General features: G+C 30.4%; 3 protein-coding genes across 4 annotated transcripts; 1 reads left to right on the top strand and 2 right to left on the bottom strand.

The window, feature by feature from the left end:
• Window positions 1–820: 820 nt before the first annotated feature.
• Window positions 821–1791, bottom strand: LOC108844736 (heavy metal-associated isoprenylated plant protein 13-like). Its single transcript, XM_057006618.1, has 3 exons — window positions 1636–1791; window positions 1404–1479; window positions 821–1310 (listed from the first exon to the last, which is right to left on the bottom strand). Exons 1-3 carry the CDS (start codon window positions 1645–1647, stop codon window positions 991–993), a joined length of 408 nt encoding a protein of 135 aa, XP_056862598.1. The 5' UTR covers window positions 1648–1791; the 3' UTR covers window positions 821–990.
• A 6446-nt stretch (window positions 1792–8237) lies between these two features.
• Window positions 8238–11070, bottom strand: LOC130509066 (2-oxoglutarate-Fe(II) type oxidoreductase hxnY-like). 2 transcript variants are annotated; one of them, XM_057004624.1, is made up of 11 exons: window positions 10906–11070; window positions 10606–10801; window positions 10424–10519; window positions 10291–10342; window positions 9529–9686; window positions 9360–9457; window positions 9214–9272; window positions 9018–9074; window positions 8854–8899; window positions 8584–8663; window positions 8238–8494 (listed from the first exon to the last, which is right to left on the bottom strand). In XM_057004624.1, exons 1-11 carry the CDS (start codon window positions 11011–11013, stop codon window positions 8413–8415), a joined length of 1032 nt encoding a protein of 343 aa, XP_056860604.1. In that variant the 5' UTR covers window positions 11014–11070; the 3' UTR covers window positions 8238–8412. The 2 variants fall into 2 exon arrangements, with proteins under 2 accessions (XP_056860604.1, XP_056860605.1); XM_057004625.1 differs by having other exon boundaries at window positions 9529–9650; window positions 10906–11059.
• A 2289-nt stretch (window positions 11071–13359) lies between these two features.
• On the top strand, window positions 13360–17538 carry LOC130509574 (uncharacterized). Its single transcript, XM_057005724.1, has 4 exons — window positions 13360–15903; window positions 15998–16541; window positions 16631–16730; window positions 16818–17538. Exons 1-4 carry the CDS (start codon window positions 13755–13757, stop codon window positions 17487–17489), a joined length of 3465 nt encoding a protein of 1154 aa, XP_056861704.1. The 5' UTR covers window positions 13360–13754; the 3' UTR covers window positions 17490–17538.
• Window positions 17539–17633: the final 95 nt, after the last annotated feature.

The raw sequence follows: 17633 nt of genomic DNA, 5'->3' as shown, positions 1-17633 counted from the left end.
ACTTACTTGTTCCATCAGAAATGACATGATGGATAATGCAGTTGGGAGTCACTCTTACTTGTTCCATCAGAAAGAAAAGTATATTGGTCAGTCCCTGGGTTTGATAAATATAGTTCATTCATTCATTGGATGTACAAGATATTTTAGATTAGTTTTGCAGAAAAAAAATCAAGAGGACTTGGATTTTCGACGAAATGCCCTCGTAAGCCTCATTCGACATATGGAACCCTCAAGTCAATGTACTTTTGTATTTTCCTTCATTTGTATTTTTTTATTAAAGAAGACTTTCGAACTTGTCTTTTTCTTTCATTTATTAATTACAATACTCGCCACTCATTCCAAAAAAGTTTCTATTTTTGTACAGTCGAGAATATACAACTAACTACATATTATGTGGAAAATCTAGATGTTAACAAATAATTTGAAAAGCGACATAACTACATAGCTGTATGTAAATATACTTGGAGATAGTCTTTTTTTTTTTTTGAATCAAATGTGTATAAATATATTTGGAGATGGTACACTTCCTCTTGTGAATTAGTCTGTGTGTCTTTATAGATTCAGGATATTTTAGATTAATAAAAAAAACGTGTATAAATATATGTATCACATATTTATCCAGTTATGAACCGATTCAACTAATCCCTCCAAACATATTTGATTTAAAAAATCTTTGTCAAAAAAAAAAACATATTTGATTTAATACTAGCTAAAGACAAGGTAAAAGTACATGTTTAACATACGAAAAAATGTCTACATGAATGAAGCCGCGAGAAAAAGATTAATGATTACTGCATGACTAGAACTAAAAGAATTAATAAAGCGTATCTAAAAAGACTAAAAATAAACTTCATCATACATGATACAAAGTTGACTGTTTTTATCGAATAAGCTCATACGGGAAATGTTGATTATAATACCCAAAATACACTCTTCCATCAAAATTAAGTGCAAACATAATTAACACTAATGAAATAATTCTAGGAAAAATTACATAATCACACAAGGCCTTGGTTCCTCCACTACAACTCTAGAATACCCACTTGGTGGATAGTAAGAACTTGCATACGAAGCAGGATGGTATTGGTACTGGTTGTTCCAATAGGTAACTGGGTGAGCAATAACCTCGGGTTGTTTCGGTTTCTCCGGCTCCTTTTTCTCTTCCTTTTTCTCAGGTGGTTTAACAACTTCCACCGAAACGATATCTGCGGTACATATCTTCCTTAGCTTCTTTACGAGTTTCGGTACATCAACTTCTCCCACCACCGTCATTTTCCCGGTTTTGTCATCCATTGCTATCGAAGTAACACCTAAAAATGAAACAAATTATGAAAAATGTTTATTCTCCCAACTTTATAAAAATAATAATCATATTGTCGTAAATTTAAAGTTTATGAAGATACCTGAAAACTTAGAAACCGTCTTCCACGCTTTCTTTCTGATCCTTTCCTCGTGAACACTTAGTTGCAACACAGATTTCTGTCATTTCAAATCTGAGATCAGTAGCTAGTTGTAGTTTTTATATTTTTAATTTATTTTAAGTATGATTGATTAGTTTCTATATAATAATTAAACAACATCAGTTAAACTAAATATAATTGATTATTTCAAGAGAAAATATATGAAAGAAAGTACCTGCGCAGTCATGGCTCAAGAAAAACTGTGGAAGAGCTTCAGAAATTTCAGATATATTTTAAAGAGAGAGACAGAGAGGAGAGATGATTTGAGAGGTTGAAGCTTCTTGATGATAATTGCAATTGCTAAGATTTCCCTATTATATAGAAATTTCACAGGAATTTACGAGGAATTTAATTATTTTATGACCATAAAAAGTAAACGAGTCAATATCTATTAAAAATCAATGGCTCGATACGAGGCCACGATGAAATCAAACGGAAGAATCGAAGCACTGCACTACTCATAAGGCCGCGTGTACGACCAGAACACTGTTGACTTTTTGACCCTATTGACTCTTCGGTCACGTAGGAACTTCTTAAGCAAGTTCTTACGACTTTGCAAGTTGTATAGTCATATCTAGGGTGAGGGTACGGGTACGGATCGAAATAATATCTTAATTTTTAATTTTTGTGATTTGTTTCGAATTTTACAGATATATATATATATTTGATTTTTTTTTTTGCTTCAAAAAATACAGATATTTAGTTTTTCGGATATCCGATTTTTTCAGATATTTACGAATATTTTGCGGATACTTACATATTTCATACATTTTGTTTAATACAAGTAAATCTAAAAAATATATAAATTTGTTTTCCAAAACTATGTTTTACATAATATAAAATAAAAAACTACTGGAACCATTTGTTCCACTAAATTCTTTAATAAAAACACAATTTTTTTAAAAAATGTAATTCTTTTTAAGATTTGATATTATTTTCTTAATTTAATACCATTATAAGTAACTTTATAAATAAAATTAATAAAATGATGTGTTAAGATAATAATTATAGAAAATTATTAAATTTTATATATACACATATTTGTATCAAAGTCGGAGTGGATCAGATATCCGACTTTAAGATTTTTGGTATTTGTAATTTGCTTTGTTTTTAACGGATTTTGAATTTTTATATTTGTTTTGTTTCGATGATTTACGGATATCCGCAGTTTTTGGATCGAATCAAAACAAATAACGAGTCAAATCAAATATAACAGATGCCCATCATATCACTTCAAAACTGAGATCGAAGTCGCAATGGTTCTCTCTTGTATATTTGAAAGATGTTGGCTTTTAATTTAATTTATACTTAGATTGATTTTTAATTGTTTTTCCAAACAAAACATTGATTTTTTAATTATAAAAAACATATATAAATCTGAAACGTATATACTACTCAAATATCATCCACTTGTATTCTTGTTTTAGAATGTTTACTAGATTCTTAATCCTCGCTTAACGCGGATATTTCTAAACTATTAACCTAAAATTAGCGTTTTAAACGGTCATTTACATTTAAAAAAAATAGATGTTAAGATTTTTATCTAAAAAAATCTTTTTTATATATTTGGTCTACTTACATGTCTACCATATATGAGTCTGATTTTTCTTCATGTTTATTCTAACATCATCTATTTCTAATGTTTTGTGATCTCAACAAAAAGTGAAGGATTGTATAAATTTTCCTTCAGAATCTATCTTATTAAAACAGAAACATTCTGTTGGACTTAACATTTATTTTGTAAGTTTTTAAATTAAATACACTTTTATACTTTATAGTTAAACCTATATTAAATCATTAATATTCATTTCTTTATACTATTATCCATGTTTCCAAACAATATACTTATTTCTTTATAATACTATCAATGTTTCCAACAATATATTTTTATACTACTATCAATGTTTCCAAACAATACAATAATTAATCTTAGTTATTTTATATCTATTATTTTCTCTTTAAAATTTTGTAAAAACGTCATAATTTCATAAATTGCAAAATAATAAAGTTTAAAATTTGGATTATAAGATTACAAATTATGAAACTATTATAATTTAAATCAAATTAGATTACATATCGGTCATCCAACAGTTCAATCGGTTACTCTCGGATTTTAATGATTTTTTTTTAAATATGAATATTTTAAAAACCTAAAATTGAATTGTCAGATCTCCGGATTAACCGGTATAATCACAATCGGGTTGAATTAAAAACACTGATTTAAATGCAAAAATATTCTAAATGCACTATTTAAAATTACCAGAATATTTGTTATATTATTAGTGAAATTTTTTATCGTAAAATATTCCGCGCTTCAAGCGCGGATCAAAATCTAGTACTATTTAAGAGACAATGCCCATGATTATTTGCATATGAGCATTAGTCCTAGTATTTTGATTTAACGTATACTAGATTTTGACCCGCGTTTTTGAAGCGCGGGATATTTTACGATGAAAAATTTCACTAATAATTTAACAAATATTTTGGTTATTTTTAAAGAGTGTGTATTTAAAATATTTTTGTATTTAAATCAGTACTTTTAAATTCAATCCGATTGTGATTTACCGGTTAATCCGGAGATCTGACAATTCAATTTATGTTTTTAAAATATTCATATTAAAAATTACTAAAACCCGAGACTAACCGATTGAACTGATGGATGACCGATATATAATTTAATTGGATTTCAATTGTAATAGTTTCATAATTTGCAATCTTATAATCGAAATTTTAAAGTTCACTATTTTCCAATTTATGAAAATTATGACGTTTCTACAAAATTTTAAAAAGAAAATGATAGATATAAAATAACTAAGATTAATTATTGTATTATTTGGAAACATTGATAATAGTATAAAAATATATTGTTTGGAAACATTGATAGTAGTATAAGGAAATAAGTATATTGTTTGGAAATATGGATAGTAGTATAAAGAAAGGAACATTAGTGACTTAATGTATGTTTAACTATAAAGTATAAATGTGTATTTAATTTAAAAACTTACAAAATAATGTTAGATCCAACAGAATGTTTCTGTTTTAATAAGATAGATAACATAGTTTCTTACTCATAAAAATCTACGTCCGACTATAGTTTATACATAATGGTTAAGTTTGTTTTCGATTCATTAAGAAAAGTTTGTTTGATCATCATAATGTCTTCAAGTATCTAGACAATCAAAACCATGTTTGAAACAATTAATAAAAAGATTTTGGTTAGTATAGGTTTAGTCTCATCAGGAAAAACAAAGAATTATGGTTTGATCATACATTGTGAATAAAGTTTTTTTGTTTGATTTGAAATATTAGTTATTGTCTAAAACTGAAATATAATACTGAGACCCAAAATAAGATTTTATGTTAATATATTAGGTATTGCTTAAATATATATTGTATAACCAAATTTTAAGAGATGTTACGTTTATTTCTTTTCTGTGCAACCAAATAGAAAATAAATTTTTAGTGTATTTCTTTTTTTTTAGAAAATAAAAAATAATGATACATGTATGTTTTTCTCCAATGTATTTTTTAATTTCTTTTTTTGTAAAATAATTCTAGATATAGTATATTTCATAATTAATATTTCTATTTATGAAAGTTGAAAACTAACCTATTTATTTTAAATTCAGTTTTCTTTAAAAAAATATAATATTATTAAAATTAAAAAAAATTCTGAACACCTTTTAAGTTAAAGATTTATTCAGAACACTATAAAATTTTAGAAATGGTCAAACTACTCCACATAAGTCAGGAAGAGGTATGTTTCCATTGATGACAAAAAAAAAAGTCAGGAAGAGAACACACTCCTCAGGAAAAGACAAATGGTGATATCAATGAACACATATGGATATTAAAATTCAAAATACAACGTTATACATCAAAGAACATGAGATAACATGTTAAACATTATCTAAAATTTACGGGTTATAAGTTCAATACAATTTTATGGCTATGAGAACTATGTTGATGGTGTTAACAAAATAAAGTAGTAGTTTTTAATACCTCATTTTGTTCAGATTTATAGTGATGTGGTGGTGTATTCTTCATGTAGTTAACAAACATTTTTTAAAAAATAAATGGAAAGACGAGCTATTTCCCCATGAAAAATATTGTATAGTATAATATGTCTTTCAAACTATGACTTATCTCCCAAAATAAAGTTCAAAGCCTATTTCCACACCAAAGTTGGTTTTCTTATGATTTCTGTAAATCCAATATCAAATCTCGGTTCTCTTATAATAAATCGAATAGAACTAAACCAAAATGAAATAAAACCTACCAAAACAATCTTCTGGTTCGAAGTAAACCCGACCCAACATATCAGAACTTAAAAAACCCGATAAAAAAAATAAAATCCCAAATCGATTTCGAACAAAAACCCTAAAAATATTGCTCTAGAATTGAAGCTTGAAGAGAAGAAAATGTCAGGGACTTCGTCGAATACCTCAGGAGCGTCGACTTGAAAAATAGCTTCTCGTCGTGGGGATGGAATGGTGATGGGAATTCCGAAGAGATGTTGGTGTGGTGATGGAATTATTCCTATGCTTATTCTTCAATCCTCAGTCTCAAACTTCAATGCTTTCTCCTTTCTCAATTGTGCCTTTGCCATTCGAGGATTTAGGGTTTCTGATTTATCAAAGTCGAGTCTTTGAGATATTAGGGTCACGGTAAATTGGTTTGGGATTTTTAATTAGTGGTTTATAAGAGGTAATCAGATCTTAATCAGGTCATCTGTTGGTATGGTGTTGGTTTTATTAATCTTTCGATTTTAATTCAATACGGTAAACCAACTAATTGAATTTTATGGGGTTGGAGATTTTGAACTTTGAAATTGTGGAGGTTTAAGTGTTGATCATTACTTTGGTGGCGAAATAGGTTTCAAACTTTATTGGAAGGGATAAATAGCATGCAGTCATAATTTGAGGGAAATATGGGGCTATACGATTTTTCTCTTGGAAAAATAGCTTGTCTTCCCAAAATAAATCACTGAATCGAAGTGATATTTGATTATGTCTATGCATGAATTTAAAATTAACTAAATCTTCACCTTCACCACCATGTAGGTTTTTTTGAAAACTAAAAATTTTAGATCATACAATAAAATTTATAAATATAATAATATAATTTGATGTTATATATTATCTAACTTTTTAATAACGTTTCGGTGGCTTATAATATTATTACTATAAAATTTATAGATTTATATTTTTGTAATATTTTTTTAAAAAACATAATTATGTAACAATAACAGTTTACATATTTTGTTTTATTTCTAAATTTAAAATATATGTGGAAATTAAATTAAGTTGGACCTTCATAATAGAGAAACAAATTTTTAGGACACTGTTAAAATTATTTTACATAATTTTTATTTTTTTATAAATAAAAAATGAATTAAAATTTTAATTAAATTTTATAATAGTTAAAATTTCAACTAAATAATTTTCTAAAATATACTTTAAAAGATCTAAAAGATTTTACAAATATTTTGTTCGAATTTTCCTTAAAATATTTTTGTATTGCAAATAAAAATTAAAGATATGAAAAGATATTATAATTATGTGATGTAAATTTAAGGATGGTTAAAATTACAAAATCACACATGAAAAAGGTTATGACTTCTATTTTAATAGTAGAGACTAGATTTTGACCCGCCCTTGAAAAGGGCGGGTATTTTTTCTGTTGAAAAATTTATTTTACGTAGTAAAAATTATGATTCTTGATAAATTATATATTTTAAATTTTTATGAAATTTATCTAAAATTTAATTATATGACTTATTTTGTTATTTTAAATATGAATAAATTTTAGAAGACTCTAAATAATTCTAACCCGTAATATGATTTTATTTATTTAACCCGAAGTTAGACTTATTTTAAACTGATTTTTTGTTAACTTAAATAAAATATTTCATATCCTTAACACTCTCTGTATTGAAAAATTCATTTGTGTATTTCAAATTTTTCTATATTAAATTTAGTTTATGTAATATAGTTTTTATTTTAGGTAAAACTAATTTTTTAAGGAGTTGAGATAATTCGGACCCGTACTATGATTATTTTATTTAATCATTTGTTATTTCAACTTGATTTTATTTTGAGGTTTCATTTAATAAATGCTTTCAAATAGTTAATAACTTGAAAGGAGTTGAGATAATGCTTTCAAATAATTGATAACTTTCGGATAAATGGGTTTAACATAATATATTTTAAATGGGTTACTAAACATAATCGAAAATTTCAAGTTATTAATTATTTAAAATCATAATTTTTATTACGTAAAATAATTTTTCCAACAAAAATATACCCGCCATTTTTAAGGGCGGGTCGAAATCTAGTATATTTTAAATGAGTTATTAAACATAATCGAAAATTTCAAGCCCATTGATCCGAAAGTTTCAAGCCCATTTCGTTTTAATAATTCATTGAACAAAAAAAATTGGATTGTCAATTTATTTGAAAACTCTATTGGGCTTTTAAGTAGCCGGAATTTCCTTTTAATTACACGATTTCATTTAGAAAAGGAAAATAAATGGGATGTTTTGTAAAAACATATAAATTTCAGGGGCAGATTCACAAACATGCTTCTGCCTTAATAGTATAGATACTACTCTAAATGATGGATTTATTATTCTAAATGTGATTAATAATTTGTCTACAACTCTAGCTCAGCATTTCGTCACACAGAATTATACTTTAAAACAGCTTTAATTTGTTCATTTGACGACTACATACAACTGCTTATACTCTCTTGTCACGACTTATTAGATACACAATATTATATAGATCAGTGATAGGTACGCTTTATTCTGGATCCTTTCTTTCAAGGTGGTTGTACATTAGGAAACAGGACAAAGAGCAATTCCTTTGTTATAAAAAGAGACACAATAAACATATACTTATGTATTAAAGTATTTGTCGTGGACAAGCGTGGACTATTAAATCACTTGGATCTACTTTTCGTAAATGCTCAAATCCGCATGTGCTTCCTTGTAACGTTGCGTGAGGTACGTTGAACATTTGATCGCCGGATATCTATTCATTAAACAGAACCACAATCATCTTCAAGATATTATATTTGTTTGATGGTCTTAATGTAACAAGGTAAAGAGCTAACGCCTTACTTGGGAAGGTTGTTTTGGGACTGGCAGGTAGGAAGACACTCCACTATACATTCGTGACTTGGTTCCAAGAAAAATGGTACCTGCGATAAGAAAACTTTAGGTATATACAGTTTCGGTGTAATATAACTTTTAAATATGAATATGTTAGATTGTAGAGAAATAGTAACAACGTTCTAGGCTTCTAGCATATGGCTAAAACTTAGTCCGCATTAACCGCGTCGGTCACACAAATCAACTGTACAGATATATGTGGATTTCCAAGAGACTTACGGAATATCGTTCGTGACCATTCCCAATAACCCGATGCAATGTGGATCTACACGAAGTCAATATAATGAGTAAAAATCCTACTTGCAAATAAGAATGCACAGGTTAAATGAAGAAACATGTGCAAGAAGACTTAGAAAAACTAAGCTCAAACAAAATATAACTACTTGAGTAAGCAGTTGCTCCAACGCTCCAGCAAATCACCGATATTAACAATGTAGGCTCTGTACACAAAAATAAAACAATAAAGTCTATCAAAACTAAACAATTATTCAATATAACTACAACCATAGGAGTCAGTATAGCATTATATATGTATTATGAATTTTTATTTATTATGAATTATTATACGAGCCATTATACCCTTTAATCGACGGTACATATTCCCACTTCCTAGGCTTCACATCCTTATCTTTGCATATCTACCATTAGATATTAGTGAATTATCTTAAGTAATACAATCACATTACAAAGTTATAAAATAACAACTACCAAAACCCGGACAATACCTGGAGTCCCATTACACTATCGTTCGCTAAGAGGGTCATCATTCCGTAATCAGAATGTGCTCCAGATGCATATATTCCTTTCGAGGGATCAGAGTGTCCTAAATGGACAATGGGAGGGGTGAGTATGCCATTGACATACAAAGATTATGCAATTAAGAAACTATATCACCTTCATAATGAAGCAACCGCATTACTGCATTATGATTTCCAAGAATATTTGGCTTATCAAAGTAATTCACATCCAAATCAAGCGCCAACGCCATTATACTCGCAATTGCCTTACAAACTCTCCTGAGCATGCATAAATGCTCATTATAAGTATATAGTCTGGAAAATTTGTTTATTAGTAAGAAACATTTACGAGACCTTCTATAGCAGGAAACAGAGAATAAAATCACATTTATTTAGCATCAATTGATTAAAGATGATGAATATCTAAATTTAAAACATGATAGGGGTGTTCACCATTCTAATATCTGTCAAAATTATGGAGTTTGTACTAAAATATTTAACAACTCCTGAAAAGAAACTAAACATAAAAATGCATATCAAATTTGAAAATAAATAAATTATGATTGGAACGCTGCTACAAAATAAACAACAAATAAATAGTAGATTAACAATTATTTTTTTAAGTTTTTCTTAATTTTGTCTTATATATATTGTCAACTAAATTTTCTACATATTTATTTTGATTATTCCTATTTAAATATATATTTCCTATCTTTTTTATATGATGACGAATTGATTTCACACCTACATTTTAATAATAAAGATTTACTCCTTTTATAAATTATATTTAAATATATTTTATTTTTTAATTTATATAGAACAAATTATCTCCTTTTTATTTTATGTCATTGGAAAAATGTTTAAGAAACATCTACCAAAAACATTAGAATCCGTTTCTAAAGAAAAACTTAAGCCTTACAATGCTTCTTGATAAAATGTCTCCATGGTCGCCCGCCAGCCAGGCAAAACATCTACCAAAAACATTAGAATTCCTTCAAAGAAACAACAATAAATTCATGAAGCAATAATTAATACGGCAAAATTCAACTAACCGGGATCAGGCCAAATGTTGGGGCTATAGAACGGGTTATCGTGAGAATCATCTTTGGGACGTAAGACTCCAATGGAATAGCCCTCTTTGCAATCCCCTAAACCCCATGATGTTAGAACAAGAATGAGATACATCAACAAGATTTTTTTTACTAGGCAAATGAAAGCTGGTTACACCACGAACCCCAAACTTGATTGTCAGGATCAAAGAGTTGATCATGGAGCGGTGCATAGCCTCGATACTTTTCGTTTCTTAATAGTTTCATCTTCTCTTCTAAAGGAAGAGCAAATAATTTTTTGCTCTGCTTGAAAACCTCGTCCTTCAACTCCTCGCTTATACCGTGATTTATAACATAGAAAAACCCACAGTCTAGACATGCCTAGAACAATTATCAACCACAGCGTATCAATGTTTTTGTCAGAAGTTATAATGATCACATTGTAGTCATAATTGAGACAAAAAAAAAACACAAACAGGACATGCCTGTTTAAGTGAAACAGCTAATTGACGAAGATCAGAGTTTGCGAGATCTATGCAATGAAGGGACGAAACTTTGATGATCGAAGCCTCTTCTTGAGTTTTACTCTCCATCTGTTTTCAATCTCTGTTGACCTTTTGTGGATATGGAAAATGACTTGTCACTTGTCACTTTGCACATTTATAATTATTTTTTACCAAGCACATTTTATAATTTCAATAATAAGTTTATTTCAATTAGAAGTTTCTCTTTTGAAGATAGCCAACTAATAGACTTGTTTTTAAGTTACATCTTCTGAAGATAGCCAACTAATAGACTTGTTTTCAAGTCACATCTTCTGAAAGATAGCCAACTAACTCAAAAAGATAGCCAACTAACTCAAAAAGATAGCCAACTAATAGACTTATTTTTAAGTTACGTAATAATTTTAGAAATATGCCGTGTGTTTTGATCTGTTTAATTTTTATCGACATTTTCTATCGCTTATTTCTCGTAGATTCATCTTTTTTTTTAAACGGTAAATGTTGTTAATTGGACGTCACGCTGGCATCACATGTCAGTCTCATTGGCACTCCAAATTTCAATAAATACATTTAGGAAAGTTTGAATTTAAAGTTTATTAAAAAATGAGGGGCTTGATGTGATTCAGAGAGATTGGTTATTTTTTATAGTTTAAATCATTTTAAATGATTGACATTATCTATACTATTAAATTAAAATACCTAATAACTTTTTGCCATTGATTTTTTGAGTTATTTACGAGACAATGCCACTGCTTTTTTTTCTTAAAAAAATAAAATAGAAAACGCCAGCAATAACTATAAATCATCGTGATTCATCTTCAATATCAACCAATAGCATTACAGCAGTATTTAATATATATTTCCATTTCTGTCACTTTTTTCCAAGCCAATTAAATTTAATAACACTAACTAATTACATTGAAACAGCATAAAAAAAGTTCAAAATACTCCATACCTTAAATATTGATTATTTAAAATTCACTTTACACCCTAAAATTTATGAACCGAGAATGTATATGTTTGAACTTTGAACTACATAAACCCTAACCGTAAATATTTATTTATAATTCACTTTACACCTTAAAATTTATGGTTCATACCCTAAACCGAGAATGTATATTTTTGAGCTACACAAACCCTAAACCCTAACATATATATAAACCCTAAGTTTGATATTATGCTTATACAAATTAATGTTCCATTTTTTAAAAAAGGTTGTTATAAGAAACATCCATATTATATAATTTAACCAAAAAAACTGACATAGTTTGTTGAAATTTTAGATATTGTCATATGAAAAATCTTATCCACCAAAAAAAATCATTAAATAGTCAAATACTAAACAATTTATATAACAGATTTTAGAAAGTAAAATTTATACGAATCTCCTAAAATATAGTAACTAAATCTAACATCATCACTAAATGCAGACATAATATTAGACATAGTTTGTGGTCGGGTGGTGAAGGCGTTCCGTGGATTCCCAAGGGACCCGAGTTTGAATTCTGCACCACACCAGATTTCCACAACGCGTAGCCACTGGAGCTTTCACATTCTCTCTCCGGGGAATGGTTTACCATTTTTTTTAATATTAGGCATATGCCATATTCATCAAGCAAAATCTTTCAATAAAATATAAACATTAATTATATATACGATTTGTCTTAAATGGTGTAACCGAATTAAAATTGTGCTCATTTTAATACCTAAACTATACTAATTTTAGTCAAAATATTTTAAATAAGTTTCAAACGACTTTTTTAAAAAAATTAAAATTTTATTTTAAGTTTTAAAATAAAATTAAGTAATTTTTATAATATTTAAATTTATAAAAATAGAATAAAATAAAATAATTACTTTAAAAATTCAGAAAATAATCTAACTAATACTATACAAAATTCAGATTAAAAAATTCAGTTACTTTTATTCTTAAAAGATAAAAAAACATGAAATTTTTGTAAGATTTTGTTTTGAATATTAGAGATTTTATAAGTTTTGGTTGAAGTTTATTATTAAAATGAGTATAATTTAATATTCATCTCTACTAATTAAATCAAGAGATATAAACAATATAAAAACTATAAATTTCATTCCGTTTAATTAAAACTATGAGTACAAACAACACAACTATTGAGGTGATTGGTTGTGTTGTAGTTTTAAAATATGTGCTGTAAAATTTAGTTTGTAGAATATTTTTTTGTAATGTATCAGTTGTAGTTATAAAAATTAAATATAAAAATAAAGATAGTATGAATATACTTCTACAGCCATATATTTTTCCTACATCACAAAAATAAGGCTTATACAAATTAATGTTACAATTTGAAAAACAATTGGTTGTTATATGACTCATACAAATAATATGATTATAATCATAGTGATTCAAAATTAATATTATATGAAAATGACAATACAATTTTTAACAAATTTTACACTACAAGAAAACACGGGCTTAGCGACGAAAGTTAGCGACGAAATAATTTCCTCGTAAAATTACGAGGCCTTTACGAGGAAGTTACGTGAAAAGACAATAAACACGTTATTTCGTCGTTAATTAACGACGAAAGAGTTTCGTCGTAAACCAAACGTAAAGGAACGTCGTTTTTACGAGGAAACAGCATTTCGTCGTAATAAACACGTAATAATTAACGTGTAATTAACGAGGAAAATATTTACGTGGTTTTTGCGAGTGTTACCTAATTTTAGGTGACACACGTTTTTTATCTTGTCTAACTACCCATATTTCGTCGTTAATTCGTAGTAAAATCTCACCTACCAATTTCGAACTTTCCTATAAATATGTCATTTGAGGAACATTTGAAACACACCACATGCAAAAGAAAAAAAAATCTAAAAACGTGAAAAAAAAAATGTCTGGTGATGGAAATTATTTAGAGTTGCGGAGATGGATGTACACGCATAGAGATGCTAACGGGAGAGTGACGAAAGAGTATCTGGAAGGACTAGAGACATTTATGCATCAAGCAGATTCTACACCGCTCGCCCAAGAAAGCGGTAAGATGTTTTGTCCTTGTCGAAAATGCAACAATTCAAAACTGGCAACTCGTGAAAATGTTTGGAAGCATTTAATAAATAGAGGTTTCATGCCAAATTACTATATCTGGTTTCAACATGGAGAAGGTTATAATTATGAGAATGAAGCTAGTAGTAGTAATAGCAATTTTCAGAATGAACCGGTTGATCATTTGCATAATCAACATAGATACCATCAGGAGGAGCAGATGGTAGATAATTATGATAGGGTTCATGATATGGTAGCTGATGCATTTGTTGCTCATGATGATGATGAAGTTGAAGAACCTAACATAGATGCAAAAAAGTTTTATGAAATGTTAGATGCTGCGAATCAGCCACTTTACAGTGGTTGTAGAGAAGGTCTCTCTAAATTGTCGTTGGCTGCTAGAATGATGAGTATTAAAACTGATCATAATCTACCTGAAAGTTGCATGAATGCATGGACAGACTTGTTTAAAGAGTATTTGCCGGAAGACAATGTCTCTGCTGATTCTTATTATGAGATTCAGAAACTAGTTTATAGTCTGGGGTTGCCTTCTGAGATGATAGACGTTTGCATCGACAACTGCATGCTCTACTGGGGAGATGATGAGAAGTTAGAAGAGTGTCGATTCTGCAAGAAGCCACGATTCAAACCGCAAGGACGAGGACGTAATAGGGTACCGTACCAAAGGATGTGGTACCTACCAATTACCGACAGATTGAAAAGATTGTACCAATCTGAGGAGACTGCTGGAAAAATGAGATGGCATGCCGAGCATACTCAGACGGATGGTGAGATGACTCATCCATCAGATGCAAGAGCTTGGAAACATTTTAACAAAATATATCCACAATTCGCTAGCAATAGCCGAAATGTGTATATGGGATTATGCACGGACGGATTTAGTCCCTTCGGTATGTCAGGGAGACAATATTCATTGTGGCCAGTCTTTATGACGCCATACAACCTGCCTCCAGATATGTGCATGCAACGGGAGTTTCTGTTCTTGACCATATTAATACCTGGTCCGAACCATCCAAAAAGGTCTCTGGATGTCTTTCTACAGCCACTGATAAAAGAGTTGAAAGATTTGTGGGCAACAGGGGTGAGGACGTACGACTGCTCAACGAAGACAAATTTTACGATGCGAGCGATGCTTTTGTGGACCATAAGTGACTTTCCTGCTTATGGGATGTTGTCTGGGTGGACTACACATGGGAGATTATCTTGTCCATATTGTAATGGAACGACAGATGCATTTCAGCTGAAGAACGGTAGGAAGACAAGTTGGTTCGATTGTCACCGGCGATTTCTTCCCATTAATCATCCTTATCGAAGAAACAGGAAATTGTTTAGGCAGAAAAGGGTTGTGAGAGACACTCCTCCTCCGTATTTAACTGGAGAACAAATTGAACAGCAAATCGATTACTACGGAGCTCAAGAAACAGTTCGTTGTGGTGGTAATTGGCATGTTCCCGGTAATATGCCTGATTATTATGGAGTTCAGCACAACTGGCACAAGAAGAGTATATTTTGGGAGTTGCCGTATTGGAAAGATCTTCTTTTGCGCCACAACCTAGATGTGATGCATATTGAGAAGAATTTTTTTGAGAACATCATGAATACAATATTGAATGTTCCAGGGAAGACAAAAGACAATCAAAAATCGAGGTTGGACTTGCCTGATATTTGCTCAAGACCCGAGTTACATATAAAAAGCAATGGACAAGTTCCTGTACCGGTATTCAGATTGTCTTCAGAACAAAAGTCGGTCTTGTTCAACTGGGTTGCATCAGCAGTGAAGTTTCCTGATGGGTATGTTTCAAACCTCTCTAGATGTGTTGAAAAGGGCCAAAAGTTCTCCGGGATGAAGAGTCATGATTGTCATGTCTTTATGCAAAGACTACTTCCCTTTGCATTTGCGGAGCTACTTCCCACAAAAGTACATGAAGCACTTGCATGTAATATATTATTACTCACACTAATTAATTTCTTAATTTATTTTTCAAAAATATGCACTAATAATTTGCTTAATTGTTTTTGGAATATACAAAGCCATTGGAGCATTTTTCAGGGACTTGAGCACTCGCACTCTTAAAGAGGATGTCGTAGAACAACTTCACGAGAACATTCCGATCTTATTGTGCAACTTGGAGATGATATTTCCTCCCTCATTATTTGACGTCATGGAGCATTTAGCTGTCCACCTCCCGTATGAGGCATTGCTTCGAGGACCAGTACATTATGGATGGATGTATCAGTATGAGCGGGCCATGAAATATTTGAAGGGAAAGGCAAAAAACCTCGCAAAGGTTGAAGGTTCTATAATTGCTGGAAGTTTGACGGAAGAAACATCTCACTTCACATCGTACTACTTTGCACCTAATGTACGGACCCGACAAAGAGCTCCAAGAAGATATGATGATGGTGGTGTTGCCCCAACATATGCAGTTGCTGGTGTTCCGGATATCTTTAGCCAGATTGGGCGAATGGGTGGGAAAACGAAAGAGGTTTGGTGGTCGAGTGATGAAGACGCCCATAGTGCACACACTTACATTCTACTTAATTGTGAGGATCCATTTATGCGCTATTTTGAAAGGTAACATATATGGAAAGTTCTAAACTAATTGTAATTAAAATATATTTTTCAAATGATGATATAACTAATAAAATATGTGCATTTTACAGCCTATTTGTTAGTCAAGTCCAAGAAGCTATCCCAGGCATATCCACAAGTGAGGTAGATAAAAGGAAAGATCGACACTTTATTAAATGGTTGAAGAGTCAGGTATTTACTCCAATCCGATATTTGTTTCGTCCACGGGGTGTAACGAAAGACGTTTGTTTCAATGTTCTCTTTAATTTAATTTTGCAGGTTGAATATGAGGATCCAGATTATCCCATATGGTTTCACGAATTAGTTCAGGGTCCACTTGCAAAGGTCACCACATCACCAATGTATTTCTCACGAGGCTTTACTTTTCATACGTACGAGTATGGTAAACACCGGGCGACCAGCAATTATGGAATTTGTGTGAAAGGCGAAACCGATTTCTACGGGATCTTGCAGGAGATTATTGAAGTGGAATTCCCTGGGTTATTGAAGCTGAAATGCGTCATATTCAAATGTGACTGGTTCGACCCCGTGGTCAACAGAGGTGTTCGATTTAACAAATTCGGTGTAGTTGCTGTCAATGGTGGAAGGAGGTACAACAAATTCGAGCCTTTCATATTAGCTTCGCAAGCAGACCAAGTTAGCTTCCTACCATACCCGAGGTTGCGAGAATCTGGAATAAGTTGGTTAGCTGTTATCAAAGTTACACCCCGTGGACGAATAATCGGTGGAGAAGAACCACCTTTGCAAGAAGAACACATCAATGAAGTCGAAGAACCTGAACAACAAATGGAAGACATCCTACTCATTGATCCGCATAATCATGAGTATGAAGATCTTCCCGACGATACCACTGACGATGCTGTTGAGGACGAGTTTAATGAAAGTGATGATGTTTCTAGTGTTGAAGAGAATGATGATGTATCTGAATGATGATGTAATTTTTAAAAAATATTATTTATTTTCAGACTTGATTAATGCATTTGGGGTTTAAAGTATGGGGTTTGGTGTTTGAGATTGAGTTATAAGTTAAAGGATGTTTGAGGTTTGGTGTTTGTGGTTTACATTTTTAGGGAT

Source organism: Raphanus sativus, chromosome 3, assembly GCF_000801105.2.
Source record: "Raphanus sativus cultivar WK10039 chromosome 3, ASM80110v3, whole genome shotgun sequence".
Classification (NCBI taxonomy): Eukaryota; Viridiplantae; Streptophyta; class Magnoliopsida; order Brassicales; family Brassicaceae; genus Raphanus; species Raphanus sativus.
Note: the sequence above shows the minus strand (reverse complement) of the source record. Positions and strands in the feature narration are given on the sequence as shown.